This window comes from Gobio gobio (genome assembly GCF_949357685.1).
Source record: "Gobio gobio genome assembly, chromosome: 11".
Classification (NCBI taxonomy): domain Eukaryota; kingdom Metazoa; phylum Chordata; class Actinopteri; order Cypriniformes; family Gobionidae; genus Gobio; species Gobio gobio.
In genome coordinates, this window is record NC_137104.1 from 13,757,307 (window position 1) to 13,776,421 (window position 19,115).

Below are 19,115 nucleotides of genomic sequence, written 5' to 3' on the forward strand. Positions count from 1 at the left end.
TGTTTTACTGTACACTTTTGATTAATATAAGGTGTCCTTGCTGAATAAATATATAAATTTTTTAGTAAAAGTTAATATATTGTTTTTTTTATTTCTATGTTATTGAACATTGATGTTATTACTTATTCTATCAGTTGGTGCCAAAATATATGTATATATGATATCAAGTGAGAGGAAAGTTTTTAATGAATGCATATTTTCAGTTTAGTTTTGATTAGATGTTTTGATTCAGAATCTGAATTATTTGTGTGGTTCCAGCACTGTTGCATGTCCAGTGTGTTTATATAGACTATATTATACATACCAATATGAAATAGCTGACAATGGAAGGAATGCTTGCCTCATCTTCCTGACAACAGTTTGTAAAGAAGTTAGATTATGCCAGGGTTTGCTGGTCAATCATAAAACATATGCAGGCATGTCAGCATGTTACCTTGCTCTGAGGCTAATGTACATCTGAGCGTCTTTGACACACTGAACAGAGCATCATAACTCATGACAAACGCCCTGTTATGGTTAATTTTTTTACAATCGCATATCTGCCATAAAAATGTTAAATGTTTGTAAATGTTTCTGGACTGCATTTTGAGGATTTCAATTTTTATACACACTGAGATGTGGCTGAGTACATAAGGAGCATAGCCTATTTGGCGACACCAGGTGCATGCTGGGAAAAATGAATTCTTAACTTGTATGATGTGTAAAGATGAATGGATTTATTTGCACTCGTGCTTTCCTGTGTTATTAGTAATCCTTCATTAGGAAGTCAATGACTTCCATCTGTGTTCTCAGAATTAAAAAAAAAAAGTCAAAGTGACAGATGAATAAATCATAGGAAATTTGAAATGGGTAAATAACAAATTCCTCCCCTTATGAAAGTGCACATGTCAGCTCTCAGAGACAGTTTGTTTGTCACCAAGCAGAAGACAGCTGTAACAAAGTGTTAGCATGGTACACTTAAGGAATCACGCATACAAACATTCCCACAGGGATGACTTGCTGCATAACATTTGTCAGCTCAGGAGACACTTTCTCACACAATCCTGTACTGGGTTATATGGCCAGAAGTAAACCCGGGGTGTAATTCCCAAGATACAGGATTGAGATTCTGTCCAGGTGGAGACCTGTCACGTTTCTGAAATCGGACAAATATTGCCTTTTCAAAAAGCATGTGGAGGTGGGAAGGCATTAAGGCACATATGAATATACTGTACATTTTATCTCTGTTTATACAATATCATCTCTGACCTACACAAAAAAAGGTTCCAATGGGGTTCTATTATAGAATCATAGGGTTCTTGACTCTAAAAAAAACCCTTTATGCAAAAAAGGAGAAATGTCTTAATATATATGTTTCAGTATAATACAGGTTATTAAGATTTAGTCTAGAGATAAAGTATGTTTACTTAATTAATATAATTTACTTACAATTAAAACACAATTCATTAAAACAAAATCCTTAAAATGATCCCATGATATCTGAAGCGCCTGAGAGCCCTTTAAGATTCTACATAGAACCTTTTCTTCTAAGAGTGTAGGCATCAGTGTCATGCTTATGAAATGAAAATTACCTCATGATTTTCTCACCCTCAAGCTATCCTAGGTGTATATGACTTTCTTCTTTCAGACGAACACAGAGTTATATTAATAAATATCCTGGCTCTTCCAAGCTTTATAATGGCAGTGAACGGGGCCCACGAGTTTGAAGCTCAAAAAAGTGCATCCATCCATCATAAGCGTGCTCGACACAGCTCCTGGGGGTTAATAAAGGCCTTCTGAAGCCAACTGATGGGTTTTTGGAAGAAAAATATCCATATTTAAAACTTTATAAAGTAAAATATCTAGCTTCCGGCGAACCGCCTTCCATATTCAACTTACACAGAAAGTGTTACACATCTTGCAGTTCAAAACGCTTACACTACGTCGACATCATACGTTGTGCCACTTTTTCCGTAAGTTGAATGTGGCTTGAGGGTGAGTAAATCATAGGATAATTTTCTTTTTAAAGTGAACTAATCCTTTTAATCAAATATTTACATGTGTTATGCATTTTAATTTTCATTAAAGCATTAACTAGAGTTATAGATTATTAACATGCTTACAGCAAACTCTAAAGTCAAGGGTGCCTTTGAGATATTTCCCATGGTTTATATTTTTGCTAATGGTTATTCTTTAAGCTACCAAAAAGCTATAGTACTCTCAGCTCCATTTAACATATTGTACCATATCTACGTCAAATCAGCAGAAATCCAGTTTTCCATAATCAGAAATGTGAAAAAAGTTCTGTCTATAGGTATCTCACGACATCTCTTGTTCGCCTGTAGCACTTTCTCTGTCTCCCTCTCTGTAGTGGCGTCTTTCTTTCGCTCTGGCCTTGTGATTCTAAATGAGCCCTGACATATTGAGACAGGTGAGGGTATAAGGGAACAGAGTGAAAAAAAGACAATTCATTAGGCGAGCAAGCCATTCGCAGATGCCATTGGGGCAGCAGCGAAGGTAGTTTGCATGAATATGCTTTGCTGTCAGATGGTGTGGCTTATATACAGCATGCAAGTGTGTGTCCTCGCTGAATAGTTAAAAAAAAATGTTTGAACAGTATATATGGGGTCAGTTATTTATGTTTCAAATAAATTAATACTTCAATTCAGCAAGGACATATTACATTTATCAAAATGTTACAAAATATTTATATTTTAAATTCATGCTGTTCTTTTGAACTTTGTATTTATTAAAAATTCCTGAAAAAGTATCACAGTTTCCAAAATAAAAATAGTAAGCAGCACAATTTTTCAACTTTGATAATAATAATACGTTTCTTGAGCAACATATTAGAAGGATATCTGAAGGATCATGTGACTGAAGACTGGAGTAATAATGAAAAGTTTTGCCATCACAAGAATACATTCTGATACAAAAATATGTGAATTTAGAAAACAGTAGTTGTAGTTTTAAAGTGCAATAATATTTCACAATATTACTGTTTTTATTGTATTTTTGATGATATATACATTAAGTAAAAAAAAAAAAAATCCAAGATTAGGAGAGAGAGTTTTTTTTAACCAAATATTTGTGTATGCTGTGTAGAGAGATGATTTACACTGTAAAAAAGTCAGTAAAAATAGGGCACAATGTATTGTATAAATATGAAGGAATTTTGCGTATCGTTTTTTTACAGGTGTTTTACCTGTATTTTGAATTTCACATTGCATTCGTTTGTGTTTTAAGGGTTAACGGAAATGTACATAAGATTACTGGATAATGTCCTGGCAGAAAACTACCGGTATATTTTCCATTTTTGTATGTCTACAGTGTACTGTGAAGAGAGATAAGAGAGTAATTTGATCAATAAATGACTAAATTTGTCAGTATGAGCAAGTCCTATAAATGGTCATCCTGGGATACAGAGACATTAACCTTACAAGTGACCTTTCTTTCCCATTCCATACCTTGATGGAAACTAAATTTTGCAAAAAAGGAATCCTGTCCCAAGGTATAAGCTATGTCTTTTTTTTTTTTCTTCCAGAAATTGACCAGGGTGGGTGTGGAGACCCTGGAATTCCAGCCTATGGCAAGAGGGAAGGCACAGGCTTCCGACATGGAGATAAACTATATTTTGAGTGCCTTCCAGCCTTTGAGCTGGTGGGAAAAAAGAACATTACCTGCCAGAAAAATAATCAGTGGTCAGCCAAGAAGCCAAGCTGTGTGTGTAAGTGACAAACCTTACCCAAAAAATACATTCCACACCCACATGATCACACTTGGGAGGATGGTGCACCGTTATTACTGTCTGAGCACATCAGAAAGTGAATCTAATAGCAGGGTCTTTAGTACAGTATGTCCCTGCCGAAGCTTCCTCTCAGTGGCTGAGCCATTAAATCAACTATAATTCAAGTTTAAGCCAAAGTGACAGTTCATTTATTGCATTTACTTGCTTTATTTACTGTATCGGGGTCTTATAATGAAGTTAGCGGATTAAACTGAACTGAAGAAAGCTAATTTGAGAAGGAGGTAAATTATTTGTAAAAATGCAGGCAGCTGATGTTCTTGTTTGAAGAAAATGAGAGTTGTTTGTGGCATTTAAATGCTTGAATTGAGTGTCACAGTGCACAATGTTGTTTGGCAGTTAATGCTTGTCCAACTTGTTTTGATATTATTGTTCTTTCTCTAATTTTTGGATTCTTGTATACCATCAATTTGCCTCAGACTGTAGTCATTTGTCATGATAATGGCTACCATCTTATTACATCAATGGAAATGCAGTTGACTCACAACTTAGTTTCTGCTATTTTATGACATTATTATTAGCTCAGACTGCAAAGTCATTCATATGAGGTGGAACCGTAACGATCCGTCTTCAGTCCACCACTGAGCTCATTTTCATTCTCCCCATGGCTATTTAGCGATGCTTATTGCCCTCTCAGCTTTGTCCCAAACCCTGAAAATGAGTTAATGTCTGCGAATAATCCCAGCAGATAAACACTCTCTTTCTCTGCAACATCTTTAGTCATTATCTTCTGCAATAGGCATGATCACACAAGGGTGTCTTGCACCTAATATTTATTCTATTTGCTATTATTTTATCCCCTCGCTTGGTGCGCTTTGCGGGCTACATGAGTAAGAAGAACACTGTAGTTCTTCATGAAGGTAGGCCCTGTTTATATAAAGGAGATTTGAGTGTAGTCTTCCATTTGGTCAGACAAACAGAGTCCCACCCCAAACACGTCATGCCATTGGTTGAGCCATGCTCCAACAGTCCGAAATTGCCCCTGTTTGAGGGGACAGCCATTTGTTGTGTCCGAAACCATAGTGGACGTTATTGAGTGCACTCATTCAATATCACAATGCACCACAATAACGAGTGGTCAACTGATGTACGCTCAACAGCTAGAGAATACCCATAATGCACTGTGAGTTGCACACTGAATGAATTCCTGCGTCTCGCCAGCAGCTGAATCAATCATCCATCCATTTTCCAAACTGCGCTGGTCCAGCGTAATATCAAGATAAATCTTTTCATTACTACTGGAGCTGCCAGTTATGTTTCAAATAATTATTAAACATCAAGCAGAAACTATGCAAAAGCAGCAGCCTTTCCGGCGCTCTCAGACAGTGTCTGAATTCACTCACTCGTTTTCATTCACTCCTTCAAGTGAACTATATTCATGGAGTAATGTAGGAAATAGTGAATAAGGGTAAAGGGGGCGATTTCGAACACGGCAAGTGTTTAGGAAAGGCAATAAAGTCCAGGGTGCTCAGGGAGTTCAATGAGATGTTTGAAGGTGCTCTTTGGGGTTGGGAATTCAAATGAATGTGGAAAAAAGAAAATCCATGGCACTCTTCTTCAAATTATTAAAAAGCCTTTATTTTACTGGCCATTTCATTATAGAAAATTTGAAAGACATGGGGAAAAAAAAGCAACCCACGCGTAGCGGTACATACAGCCTTTACTTCGCATCCCAAACACTCGCCATTGGTTGAGCCAATGTTGCTGTCTCAGGTTACCCAGGATGCTCCAACAGACAGAGTTTACATACAAATGGCTTACATATGGTTGTCTTGGCACATTAACTTGCAATTATGTTAACATCAAATTGAGCAAATCACTTTTAGGAGAAACTAGTAACAAAAAAACAAGAGTGAACATTTCATAAAATGTCTGTTCTCAAGGTCTTGAGGGGTCTTGCATCTAGAAGTTCTCTTTAAAGATCCTACTATCGCAACATGCACATCCTCCAAGCTGTAATTTTTCCTCTCCTGTCTCTTGCTGCATTGTTTAAGCAACAACAAATGACCTCCCTATGCATTGTGAATTGATTTTAGCTTCAGTGGCAGTTTTAATCTCCAGTTCTCCTCGCAGCTTGACGCACAACGCCACCTGTGTTTAACAGTTGCTTGTTTTATCTCTTTGTCCCTTTCTCAGTTTCATGTTTTTTCAACTTCACAACTCCATCTGGGGTCCTGCTATCACCCAACTACCCTCAAGAGTACGGCAACAACATGCACTGTGTGTGGCTGATCATCGCCAAACCCGAGAGCCGCATCAACTTAGCCTTCAACGACCTGAGCATGGAGAAACAATTTGACTTCCTGTCCATTAAAGACGGCGGCAAGGCAGAGTCGCCAATTCTTGGCACCTTTTCTGGAGATGTGCTGCCATCACCCATCACTACCAGTGGCCACGTGGCCCGACTGGAATTTCTGACTGATCATACGTATACAGACCGTGGCTTCAACATCACTTTCACCAGTAGGTTTTTAAAAGACAGCTCTATATTCATGACTTCTTTCTTTCTTTTTTCTTGAGGTAAAAATAAATCAATTATTCAAGTTATTTTGGGCAACCCTGTTCATACTTGTTTAAGTCTTACATCACATTGTAGTTGGATACCAAAAAAATCATTTTAAGATGTATAATAGATAACAATAGCGTTTAGATGTTTTGTCAGTGGTTGCATGCACTACATTTTAAAAAGTGTCTGGAAGCTAAAAGAGTTCAGAAGTTGTTTTGTTTTATGAGATGAATTAAGAAAGTTTTATTTCCCCTCTTGGGAGAATTGTCTGTGTATTGCAACTGTGAATATCTGTCGTCCTTCAGTAATCACTATTCACGGGGCATAGCGTATGGCAGCGGGGTTGATAGATGCTTGAGTATCCATGTGAGGAAGAACAAGATCCACAGATTTAATTAGAATGTATTTCCAAACACATATATAATTAAATAAAGCCACTGTTAATTGAAGCTGTCGGGAGGTTATCCCACATGGTTTGACTCCCCATGTGCCGTGTTTTTGGGGGAGTGGGAGGGATGCTTCAATTATTCATGTTAATTAAGGAGATGACAAACTCCATTGAAGGGCTTGTTGGCACATGATGGTGATGGATTACACTCGCAATCATGGTTTGAGATCCTTGTTGAGTCAACGGGTTTATCACGAAGAAATGCATGCCCATTGCCTGACTGGAAACAATAAGAGCAGTAATACGTTTGCTTGTTAGATTTTCAAGGTGATAGTGTCTATGACAGTGTCAGTTGATGACACTGGGATGTGTTTGGCAGACGCTTTTATCCAAAAGGATACATTTTGTCTTTTTTCTTGATCCCAGGAATCGAACCCTTGACCTTGGTGGTGTTAGAGTCACGCTGGAATGAACAGATTTGCTGGAGAGATTTTGTCTGCTGATAATACATCTTCTGTGAAGTCCTATCGATGGGTACTGAGTAGCTCCAAGCTTCCCACTGAAGCAAGAAACTTGGGGAGGCACATAAATCAATATTTTGTTCTAACTAAAATGAATTAGTGTAGTTATACAGCTGAAACGATAAGCCGCAAAGTGTTCAGTTCAGTGGGCATATTGAGAACTCCTCCTTTAATTTATACGGGACCTTGTAAAAGTTGTCCATTCGTGAAAACGAACAGTTTTTAACAAAATGTGAACAGGCACTGGATGGGGATTAAACAAAAAGACTATACCTTAAATGTTCTCAAATACTACAAAGAAAGTGCTGTCGTTGCTGTGCCCAGCTTTTTGCCCATTTAGGTCAAAGTAAGCGTGCCGTTCTCTTATGTATTTCATTGTTTCCCCCCTCCCTGCAGCGTTTCGGCACAATGAATGTCCCGACCCTGGCGTTCCAGTAAACGGAAAGCGCTTTGGTGAGAGTCTACAGCTTGGCAGCTCCATCTCTTTCCTGTGTGAGGAGGGGTTCATGAAGACCCACGGATCTCAGACTGTCTCCTGCATTCTCAAAGATGGAAATGTTGTTTGGGACAATGCTGTGCCACGTTGTGAAGGTCTGTCCCCTTTCTAATAAATATGCGCATTTCATAATTCACAAGTCTGCTTTTAACGAAAACAAAATGTTGTACTTCAACTTCAAAAAGCACTTTACTGAACCCTTCGGAAGTTTATTCAAGTTGTTTTTTCATAAAGAACATTTAGAGACCACCTAAAATGTCAGTGGAACAAAAGCGTGTAATCTTTATTTTCGGTATGTGCTCAAGTATTGACTGTCTGGATTCTTAGACGAACAAAAAACACTTCCTCTCATTTAATGATATACACTGCTGTATGCTACAAATCATTTCATGACATTTGTCAAGAAATGCCTTTTATAGATGTCCTTCAGTACACTGAGTCAAGAGATGAGATCATCCGCTTTGCATTGAACACATTCTGCATCCAGATTTTGCATTTTGGGAAAAACACTCAATGACTTTTCAGTTTTAATTATTTGATTATCCAGACTTATCTGCTATCACTAAGCCTAACAAGTTTATTTGTCCTTTTGAATCTTCTGGGTTAAATAGATAATGTATTAGGGATAGAAGGAATAGAATATGTTGCAGATAAAGATGAGGTCATACAATACACCACAAAGAACAAAATGTGATGTCACTCTATAGGGCTTCCGTTTAAATGTATGAAAAATGACAATAGCACATTTAAAACTCCACTTTCCAACACTGCAAACCTGCAGATTTTAAATGTTTGGTCTTTGAATTAAGTCAAGTAGTAAAATTTAGCCATTTTTGCAGGTTAGAATTTTCTAAACTTAATTAAAGTTTCTAGCAGGAAACTGTTTTTGTGTAAGCAACCTTTCCCTCTCATCCTTAGTTTTCTCTTTTGTTTTTTAGCTTTTATTGCTCTTTTCTTTTGGTTTCATTCCATCTGTTTGGATTCCTGTGGTTTACAGTTATGTGAAAATCACAGAAAAAAATGCTTTTAGCAATTTAGCAATAAAGTAACAATTCTAAATCGTTCTCTATGTGTCGTCTTTTGTTCTTTAGCTCCATGTGGTGGAAACCTGAAGGCTTCTAGCGGCATCATTCTGTCCCCGGGCTGGCCTGAGCTTTATAAAGAGGCCCTCAATTGTGAGTGGATCATCGAGGCCCTGCCAGGATATCCTATTAAAATCATCTTTGACAAGTATGTACAAGACTTCTCTTTCTCTTTTCTGAACTGTCATGTTTTTCTTAAGCCTCCCTGTTTCATTTCCCCTCCTATCTTTCATTCTATTGGTTATCATCATTTCATAAATAGGTCACTATGGCACTGCATATCTATCACTTATAGACTTGGAATAAGAGGATCCGGCTATTCAATTTCCTGACTATCACAGGGATTCATTCAAAATCAATATTAGTATATTTTACCTCTCCCTATATGGAATGACTTCATCCAGAGTCATACGTGCTTGTTGAACATTTAATTAAATAAACCGTGGGCATCAAATTGTTTTTTTGTTTTTTTTGGGTTCCTGTGTCATCTTCATTTATGTGTGTGTGTGTGTGTCTGTGTGTCTGTGTCTGTGTGTGTGTGTGTACATGTTTTTCTATCCCGGTGTGAACTTCAACCTGAATGCACACAGACTCATGGGGACTCATGTCACCGTGGGAACCTAAATTGAGGTTCCCCATGAGGAAACAAGCTTATAAATCATACAGAATGAGTTTTTTTATTTTATTTTTTTATGTAAAAATGCAGAAAGTTTTGTGTGATGGGTAGGGTTAGTGTAGGGGAAAATAATATACAATACAGTTTGTACAGTATAAAAACCATGACATCTATGGAGAGTCGCTATAAAGATAGTAAACCAGACGTGTGTGTGTATGTGTGTGGTCCAGGTAAACCCTACGTTATGAGGACAAAATGTCCCCGCAAAGATGGCAATATCTAAAATCCTTGTCCTTGTGGGGACATTTTTTGGTCCCCATAAGGAAAACAGCTTATAAATCAGACAATTTTGAAAATAGAATAGAATATACATAGTTTGTACAGTATAAAAGTCATTATGTAGATGGCAAGTCCCCATAAAACATGAAAACGTGTGTGTGTGTGTGTGTGTGTGGGCATGTTTTTGTGAAATATCAGGACACAAATGTGTATAATGACATGGGTATGACATAGGTATTACAAAAAGAGGGTGAAATATGAGGACGTTCCCCATGTCCTCACTTTTCAAAATGCTTATAAATCACACAGAACAAGTTTTTTTTCACAGAAAGTGAACTGCACAGTCTCCTGTGAGGGCTAGGTTTAGGGGCAGGGTCAGTGTAAGGGGATAGAAAATACGGTTTGTACGGTATAAAAACCATTACGCCTATGGAATGTCCTCACATTTCACAAAAACAAACATGTGTGTGTGTGTGTGTGTGGTCCTTGTATTCCCTACGTTATGGGCACCAAATGTCCTCACAAGTCTAGTAATACAGGATTTTTTTTTACTTTGGGGGGACTTTTTTTTACTTTTTTGGTCCTCATGCTTATAAATCATACAGAATGATCTTTTTGTGAAAATCTAAAATAGAAGAAAGTTATTTGATGGGTAAGTTTAGGGGTAGGGGTAGTGTAGGGGGATAGAAAGTACAGTTTGTTCAGTATAAAAACTATTACGTCTATGGAATGTCCCCATGAAACATGGAAACCCAATGTGTGTGTGTATGTGTGTGCGTGTGTGTGTGTGTTTGCATCTTCTGTCAATTGTTGTTGAGAAAATGTTTCAGAGGTGAGGCTGGCGGGAGAGCTGATGTTTTCTGTCTGGCTGTGAGTACAGAAAGCAGCAGGGCTTTAGTGGGCCGCACCTGCTGAAAACTCAAACAACACATGCTACTTTAGAGTGAGCTGGGTTTTCAGTTTGAATGATGTATTGTCTCTATTCTAGCTACAATATGTGATATCCTGCAGGAACACAAGCGAGTAGGACTGTGATGAATCCATGTAGTCTCCCTTTGTGGTGAAGCTGTCATGCTGATGCATAGCACTGTTCTGATCAACAGATTTCGGACTGAGGTTAACTATGATGTTCTCGAGGTACGGGACGGACGCTATCCTTCTTCCCCTCTGATTGGCAGTTACCAGGGTACACAGGTCCCGCAGTTCCTCATCAGCACCTCAAACTTCCTCTACCTGCTCTTCACCACCGACAAGAGCCACTCCGACATCGGCTTCCGCATCCGATATGAGAGTATGATGGTCTACTATTGTGTTAATCTTTTGATCTGAAAACAGCCATGCCATGAATTTCAGGAATTTTGTAACACATTTGTAATTTAAAGTCTGTTCAAGTAACGTTTACCACCTTTAAACTTAAATCGAAACGGCTACAATTACAAAAACCCATGGCTCAAAAGTTCTACCTCTCTTTCAGGTTTAAGGGCTATAAAAAACAGCTTAGTCAATAATTATTGTATAATTATACAATGTTATCTAGTACTCTTTAACACACAAAAAAAATGCACATGGCACTACTGTAGAATATCACAAAACTATCAATTAAACTAAAACGTGATAAGTGTAATTTGTTCAAAGTGTTTTACAATGCTGAGAATTTAGTCCAAGCATACTAGTTAGATAAAGCTTGATATTATCTTCTCTTCAGTGCATTTCATGGCTGCAATTACAAGGATCTGATAGCACATATACCTGTGAATGCCAGCAGCAATGAAGACATCATTATAAATAATAGCCACATGCTCTTTACTATGCAGCGATTTTAATCAAGTCCTGTAATTATGATATAATAGGTTGGTGATTATGCTGTGAGATGATTTCAGTCATGCACAAACACATGACACATGCAACATTACACTGTACACGAGTACATACACACGAGACTGCAGAATTAGCTCCGTCACAGCGTTGTGAACTGGAACATGCTGGTATGACTCATGTTTGTAACCTTTTCTTCTTGTTTCTCTATAAATCTCAGTTCATCTTAAATTATTGAGTACATCAACTCAAGCAGAAAGTGTTGGTGACTTTTGAATGATCCGAATAAGCAGAACAATTACATTCACCTTTTGGTGGCTTAAAGTCTGGCCAGTATCGATGAAGCTGATAATTATTTATGTAATGGCTGATAACAAATAAATGGACCATATTAAAATGCTATTCTATTTTGTCCAAAAATAACATTTTAAATGTGAATTTTGACATCACAACATTATAATGTACAACATGAAAAATGGATTTTGAGATCTGGTAAGATTATATTTAAGTGTTAATAAATTAGTGTTTTTAAACATTAGGTGAGCTTTAAATGATAGCAAATATATAATCTAAATGTAAAAATAAGGGAAATTACCATGTGCAATTACTGGCCGATATATTTCTGATAAATTACAGAATATTAACCAATAACTCTTATTGCACATAAGCGTATTGGTCGGATAAATGCATAAATGTAAGAGGACATTATCACTAAATAAATGCTAAATTCATAGAAGTTAATACTGAATAATTTTATAGAGATTATTTTTATTTGGATTTTATTGGCCGATTTATAATTTTTTCTCTTTTGGTCCACTAACACAAATAGTCCCAAACAAGTCCAAATAGTAACACTTTAATTTGTATATTAGTAGTAGTTTATAATGCATTTAGGATAAACTTTCTGCCATGAAAATCCACCTGGGTGAATCATCATGGGTTGTTTTTCACATTCATTTTTGTCTGTTCTCCTTTGAAGCCTTGCAACTCCAGTCGGACCATTGCGTTGATCCTGGAATCCCAGTCAACGGTCAGCGCCATGGGAATGATTTTTACGTGGGAGCATTGGTGACGTTTAGTTGCGAAGCAGGATACACTCTCAGTGACCACGAGCCCCTCGAGTGTGAACCCAACTTCCAGTGGAGTCGTCCCCTGCCTAGCTGTGATGGTACGGTCCACTCTTTACTAAAGGACACATTAAGGTACAGGTCATTTATTCAAGCGGCGATATCGCTCCCAGACTGGAAGGGCCTTTACGGTTTGAAGCTACCCTTTCCGCTCCCTTCTCCTATTCCACTAGGCTTTGAAAATCTAAGGCCATTATTGATTTTTCCCCTTGGGTAATGATAGGAATAATTTGCCTCCATATGTTGATGTCCTTCGGAAGGACACTTCCTGTAACGTTTGTTTTAGCAAGATTGAGTTCAGTTTTTTGACAAATAGTCTTTATCTTTTTCTCTTTCCTCTAGCACTATGTGGAGGGTATATTCAGGGTAACAGCGGCACTATTCTGTCCCCTGGGTTTCCTGACTTCTACCCCCATAACCTCAACTGTACCTGGATGATTGAGACTTCACATGGTAAAGGTGAGATCGCTTTTTGAAGATGGTTCTTTCTTTGACAGCAAAAGACACACAGTCTACTAAGCCAGCAGACATATCACCCTGTAGCCCAGGACTGGTTTCCCACTTAAGCTAAGCAGGGTTGAGCCTGGTAAAGACCTGGATGGGAGACCTCCTTGGAAAACTAGGTTGCTGGGCCCTAACGCCCCAGAGTAGTGATGGGGACACTATACTGTAACAAGCACCGTCCGAGACGTTAAACCGAGGTCTTGCCCCTTGCCCCTCTGTGGTCATCCCAGGATATCCTTCGGCAAAAAAAAAGAGTAGGGGTGTAACCCCGGCATCCTGGCCAAATTTGCCTATTCTCTGTCCATCATGGGATCTAATCATCCTCATATATACTGATTGGCTTCCTCACTCTTTCTCCTCTCCACTAATAACTTGGTCTGTGGTGGGCGTTCTGGCGCAATATGGCTCCCGTCGCATCATCTGCACATTGGTGGTGGTTGAGGATATTCCCCCCTTCTAAATGTAAAGCACTTTGAGTACCCAGAAAGTGCTAAATAAGTGTAACAAATTATTAAAATGACACACAAACACTAATATGTCTTTATTGAACACACATCGTAAACAGTGCAAGATGGAAAAAGTTTGGATTTAATAACCGTTTTATCTTTTGGCAGATGCAACCTCCTCCAAAAGGTTTCTGTAACAGTCGGGAGGAATTTGCACCATTTCTCTTTACAAAACTGGTTCATTTCAGTTCAATTCTCACTAAAATACTGCATGAATCACACTCTCATGAGGTCATGCCAAGTTGTTTTAGTCAATTTGAGGTCACTCCAGAAGGCGCATTTTCTACATTTATTTACAAGTGGTTAAGGAGGGATCAAGAACCATGATGGCCCACCATACTTTAACTTTGAAATCTTTTTTGTTTTCCCTAAAGCACTCTGGTTTGATCTGTCCTCTGTGGAACATCCACATGCTCTTGTGGACTTCACACACGTGGCATTGTTTCTTCTTCCAGTGTTTTCTATTGATCACAATCCCGTTGCCTGAAATGTTAGCATGTTCCAGATATTTCTTTAAGTCTTTAGCTTACACTTTAGTATTCTTCTTGCAAGAACGCCCACTCCTAGGAAGAGAAGCTGTGCTTGTCTTACCATCAACCGATAAACATCAAGGCTTTTAGAGATATTTTTCGCACCTTTTCTAGCTTTATGCAAGTCAAAAATCTTTCCTCTTTGCTGTTCAGAGACCTCTTTTGTTTCGAGATGCGGTTCGCATGAGGCAATGCTTCCAAAATTGAGCATTTCTTTTTTATGGTACAGAGCGGCTCTGACTAAACCCTCCAATCTCATCGCATTGATTGGACAGGTTAGCTGAGGCCAACTTTTGGAGAAATCATTAGCCTAGGGATTGACGTGCTTTTTCCAGTGTTTACAAGGTGTGTTCAGTACAGCGTTGAAAAATGTATTATTGCTTGAACATTTTGTCTATTGTAATACATTTTTTAGGACTAGAAATCCAGGTAAATCCAAAGGTTTGACATATGTTTTCCTGCAACTGTATGTGGCGGAAGCCTTCATGAACTCTTAAACAGTTGAAATATATCTAGTGTTTTTCTCCTCCTCTCAATCTCTGCAGGTGTCCAGTTTACCTTCCACACCTTTCATTTGGAGAGTCCGCACGACCACCTTTTAGTCACGGAAAATGGTAGTTTCTCTCAACCCCTGTGGAGATTGACCGGCTCTACGCTGCCGCCCCCTCTCAGCGCTGGACTCTTCGGCAACTACACCGCTCAGATCCGTTTCCTCTCAGACTTCTCTGTGTCCTATGAAGGCTTCAACATCACTTTCTCAGGTAGAGAGCTTTGTACAGTCGCTCAAACAGCATGATATTTATAACAGAAGAAGCTACAAAATATCAATCCTTCTCCTGTTGCTTTTAGAATACGATCTTGAGCCTTGCGAAGATCCCGGCGTCCCCCCTTTCAGCACTCGTAAAGGGCTGCAGTTCGGGGTGGGGGATGCGCTCATCTTCTCCTGTTTTCCGGGGTACCGTCTCGAGGGGCCTGCGAGGGTGGTGTGTCTAGGGGGGCGTCGGCGGGTGTGGAGTTCCCCTCTGCCAAGGTGTGTTGGTAGGTGGTCACATGCTTTTCATTTTGCTTTGTTTGCAAATTATACAATATATTTCCCCTCATGTGCTCAGAGACACGCGTTTATGTACAACCACACATTTCAGAGTGCTCTAAAACTTCATCTCTCAAAGTAAATGGCTAAAGCAGCCCCATTTCAGAGTTCTGCTGGATACCCGATTCACAGACTCGAGGTTATGACTCATCATCTGAAAGAAAAACTGACCGCGCACCAACCCCAAATTCTGTCTAATGCTTAATCAGCATTAATGTAATGGTAGATATCAGCATATAAGTATATTGGAGTCCAGGCTTCTTCAATTAATTTTTTGCTGGAGTAGCTTAGATGCTAAATTTAGAATGCAATTTGTTAACATTATGATTTTGACGTTCCAGTTGAAGTAAGTAATTAGGTATTATGTATTTTCTGCTGCAATATCTGGCTTATCCTTGCTTCACACTTGTTTACGACTCTTGTGAAACTAGGTCAGCTCATTTCTAAACATATGCTTATGTTTTTGGTGATGCACTTTATGCATTTAAATAAATAACGAATGGTTCTTTACACTTAAGGCCTTTTAGGTATATCAGTTTTTGTTTTTGTGTTTTTTACCACAAAATGTCATCCAAACAAGACCTACTTTTTTTCTTGTGAATTTTAATTAAGAAAAAACATGTTTCTAGTTGGGATGCATCACATCGATCGCATACAATAGCAGTTATTGGCTGATATTTTATTTGTTATGTATTACTATAGCCTTGCATCCCTAGTCAGTTGTATTTAATTATTTGCATTCACATCTTATCAGAACAGACCTGCAAGCCTGGCAGCTTTGTCATTGTCAAAAAGTTTCATTTTGATTCAAATTTCAATTTGTGTAGTTTAATATCCGAGCAGAATTAGGTGGAGAAATTGATTTGCACTCATTCTGAAACACACAATACCCCCTGTCTGCCAGCATGAGTGTATAATGCGTGTTTGTGTTTACACTGAGATCTTGGGTAATTCGTCAGAGGTCATTTGAGTTATTTCCTCCCTTTCTGCAGCTGAATGCGGATCATCTGTAACCGGAAAACAAGGAGTCTTACTCTCTCCCAACTACCCTGGTTATTACGGTAACAAACATGAGTGCATCTACTCCATCCAAACCCAACCCGGTAAAGGCATCCAGCTCCGAGCACGGGATTTCCGCCTGGAGGAGGATGACATGCTCAAGGTGTTTGTGACTTAGTGTGCATTTGTGCTTGTGTGTGATGTTTGTTTGTAAATTCTGCAAGGGCTGTATGTGTCTGTTTTATGTGTCTTTCAGGTGTATGACGGTAGCAGTAACAGTGCCCGACTGCTGGGCACCTACACAGGCACAGAGCTGATGGATGTCACTTTAAACAGCACGTCTAGCACCATGTGGCTGGAGTTCGTTAGTAATAATGACAATACCAGCAAAGGTTTTGAGCTGCACTTTACAAGTGAGTAGCACGCTGACATCTTGCAGCCATCACATAGCAGTACAGTTACGTACGTAAATAGATTTTAATGTACACATACAAGTCAATCAGAATTGAGTATTCAGACAAGCCATGGTATATATACACATTACTTGAGACTTCAATGTAAATGACCTTTCAAGGAATTGAAAGGAATTATTTATACATTACATTTACCAGAGGAGAGGTTTTCAAGGACACACATTTGTCTTCTTTTTTTTTTTTGCAGGTTTTGAGTTGGTGAAGTGTGAGGACCCAGGTGTGCCTCAGTTTGGCTTTAAACGGGAGGACAAAGGTCACTTTGCAGGCAGCACGGTGTCTTATAGCTGTGATCCTGGCTACAGTTTAAAGGGCCCGGAGGTTTTGACATGTCTCAGAGGGGAGAGAAGAGCATGGGACAGCCCCCTCCCACTGTGTGTGGGTAAGACAATACTGAATACTCACACTCATTCATGCCTTCCTCGGGAGAGCCAATTACTGCGTGGATGTTCTGAACCATAATTGTACCGTGTGCACTGCCATATCAGATGTTAGGTTCGTTAATTGATAAATATGCTATCTGTCAACAATAACAATTAACTGAATATAGCCAGTTATTTTTAAAGCCTTTCAGTCAAGCAGTGTTTTTTATATTACATGATTTAATTTGGACTATAATATCAATACAACTGTATTATATTGAATAATTGTATAAGGAAGTCTCAATTAGTATACAGTAAGTCTATTAATAGATATATTAAACTGATCAAAAGTGCTCACACACACACAAACGCTACGCATAAAGATAACCAATCGTTCAGCATGTAAGATGTGTATGGTGTACAAGTCGACTACAAGAGTTGGAGGAGTCGAAATTATAAATCCTCGACCACTTTTAGTCAGCTTTGACGAAACTCCCCTCAACTAGCACGTCTTTTCTAAGTGACTAGCAGCCTTGTCACCTGATTCGTTAAAACAGACTTATCGGCATGTGTTCACAAACAACAAGGGTGCTTGTCTTCCTGCTGAAAAACGTGAACTCGCTATGCTATTGACAGTGGACAATACCGGCTTTTGTGACAAAACGTGTTTGGGGTTCAGAACGTGCTAAATGTGAAGAATAACACTGCAGTCAGTTCATTTTTGTTTTTAAACATGCCGTTTATAGTTTTTTTTTTAAAATGAGCTCTTCATATACAGTTGGAAGAAAAAGTATGTGAACCGCTTGCAGAATCTGTGAAATGTGAATCTTAACTAAATAAGAGAGATCATACAAAATGCATGCTATTTTTTTTTATTTAAAACTGTCCTGAATAAGATATTTTACAAAATGTTTTTTTTACATATAGTCCACAAGACAAAAAAAAAAGCTGCATTTATTAAAATGACCCATTCAAAAGTTTATGAACCATTGATTCTCATTACTGTGTGTCGTTCTCTGGATGATCCATGGCTGTTTTGTTTGTTTTGTGATGGTTTTTCTTGAGTCCCTTGTTTGTCCTGAGCAGTTAAACTGTCCAACAATGGACAGGTCCTGCAGATTCTTCAGTTTTCCAGCACCTTTTGCATAACCCTTTCCAGCTGTGACTGCATGATTTTGAGATCCATCTTTTCACACTGAGGACAATTGAGGGACTCAAACACAACTATTAAAAAAGGTTCAAACATTCACTGGCCGTGAATCATCCAGGGAACTACACACAGTATTAAGAATCAATGGTTCATAACCTTTTGAATGGGGTCATTTTAAAAAATTCTGCTATTTTTTTTGTCTTGTGGATCATATGTAAAAAAAAAAAAGTTATGTAAAATATCTTATTCAGGACAGCACTAAATAAAAAAATCACACATTTTGTAGGATCTCTTTCATTTTGTTAAAATTATTCACATTTTCACAGATTTTGCACGCACTTCACATACTTTTTCTTGAAACTCTGTGTGTGTGTGTGTGTGTGTGTATATATATATATATATATATATATATATATATATGTATGTATGTGGAAAGAAAGTTTGGAGAACTTTAAGTTTCCAAGTATTTCTCTTCCTCTAGCTGTATTAGTATTTCATCACAAACTTTAAATCTGCCACATGGTCTTCTATGATACTCTCCAAAGCGAATATGAACCCCCAAAGCGGAGAGAGTTCGATTAATTTGAGTGCTCTTTTTTTCTTCTTATTCTTATTCATGTGTGTGTGTGCATCTTCTGCCACCCTTAAACTCAGCCTGAGTTCTGCTCAATGTGAGTTTATCACTGACCCGCTTCTGCAGTGCTGTTGAATTTTGAATTATAATGCTTCCACACCTGAGCCTATGGAGACCTTTAGGCAAAATTGATATGGAACTGTAAAGGCATGAGCAAATATTTTTCATCCACCACACTGGGAAACTAACTAGTACTGTAGAAAACAGAAGGTGGACAGTGAGAAATGAGAAGTTGGTGAGAATAAGAGAAAGAGGG

The 19,115-nt window shown here is 38.4% G+C and overlaps 1 protein-coding gene across 1 annotated transcript in view; it reads left to right on the forward strand.

Annotated features, from left to right (window-relative positions):
* Positions 1-19,115, forward strand: part of csmd2 (CUB and Sushi multiple domains 2) — a gene marked incomplete at both ends in the record, with an annotated part of 367,659 nt that overhangs the window by 237,282 nt on the left and 111,262 nt on the right. Inside the window, 12 exon segments of the mRNA XM_079829996.1 lie at positions 3,524-3,706; positions 5,921-6,247; positions 7,596-7,790; positions 8,787-8,925; positions 10,776-10,963; positions 12,467-12,655; positions 12,957-13,073; positions 14,700-14,915; positions 15,004-15,192; positions 16,237-16,406; positions 16,500-16,656; positions 16,904-17,095. Coding sequence (XP_079686122.1) covers positions 3,524-3,706; positions 5,921-6,247; positions 7,596-7,790; positions 8,787-8,925; positions 10,776-10,963; positions 12,467-12,655; positions 12,957-13,073; positions 14,700-14,915; positions 15,004-15,192; positions 16,237-16,406; positions 16,500-16,656; positions 16,904-17,095 — 2,262 coding nt within the window.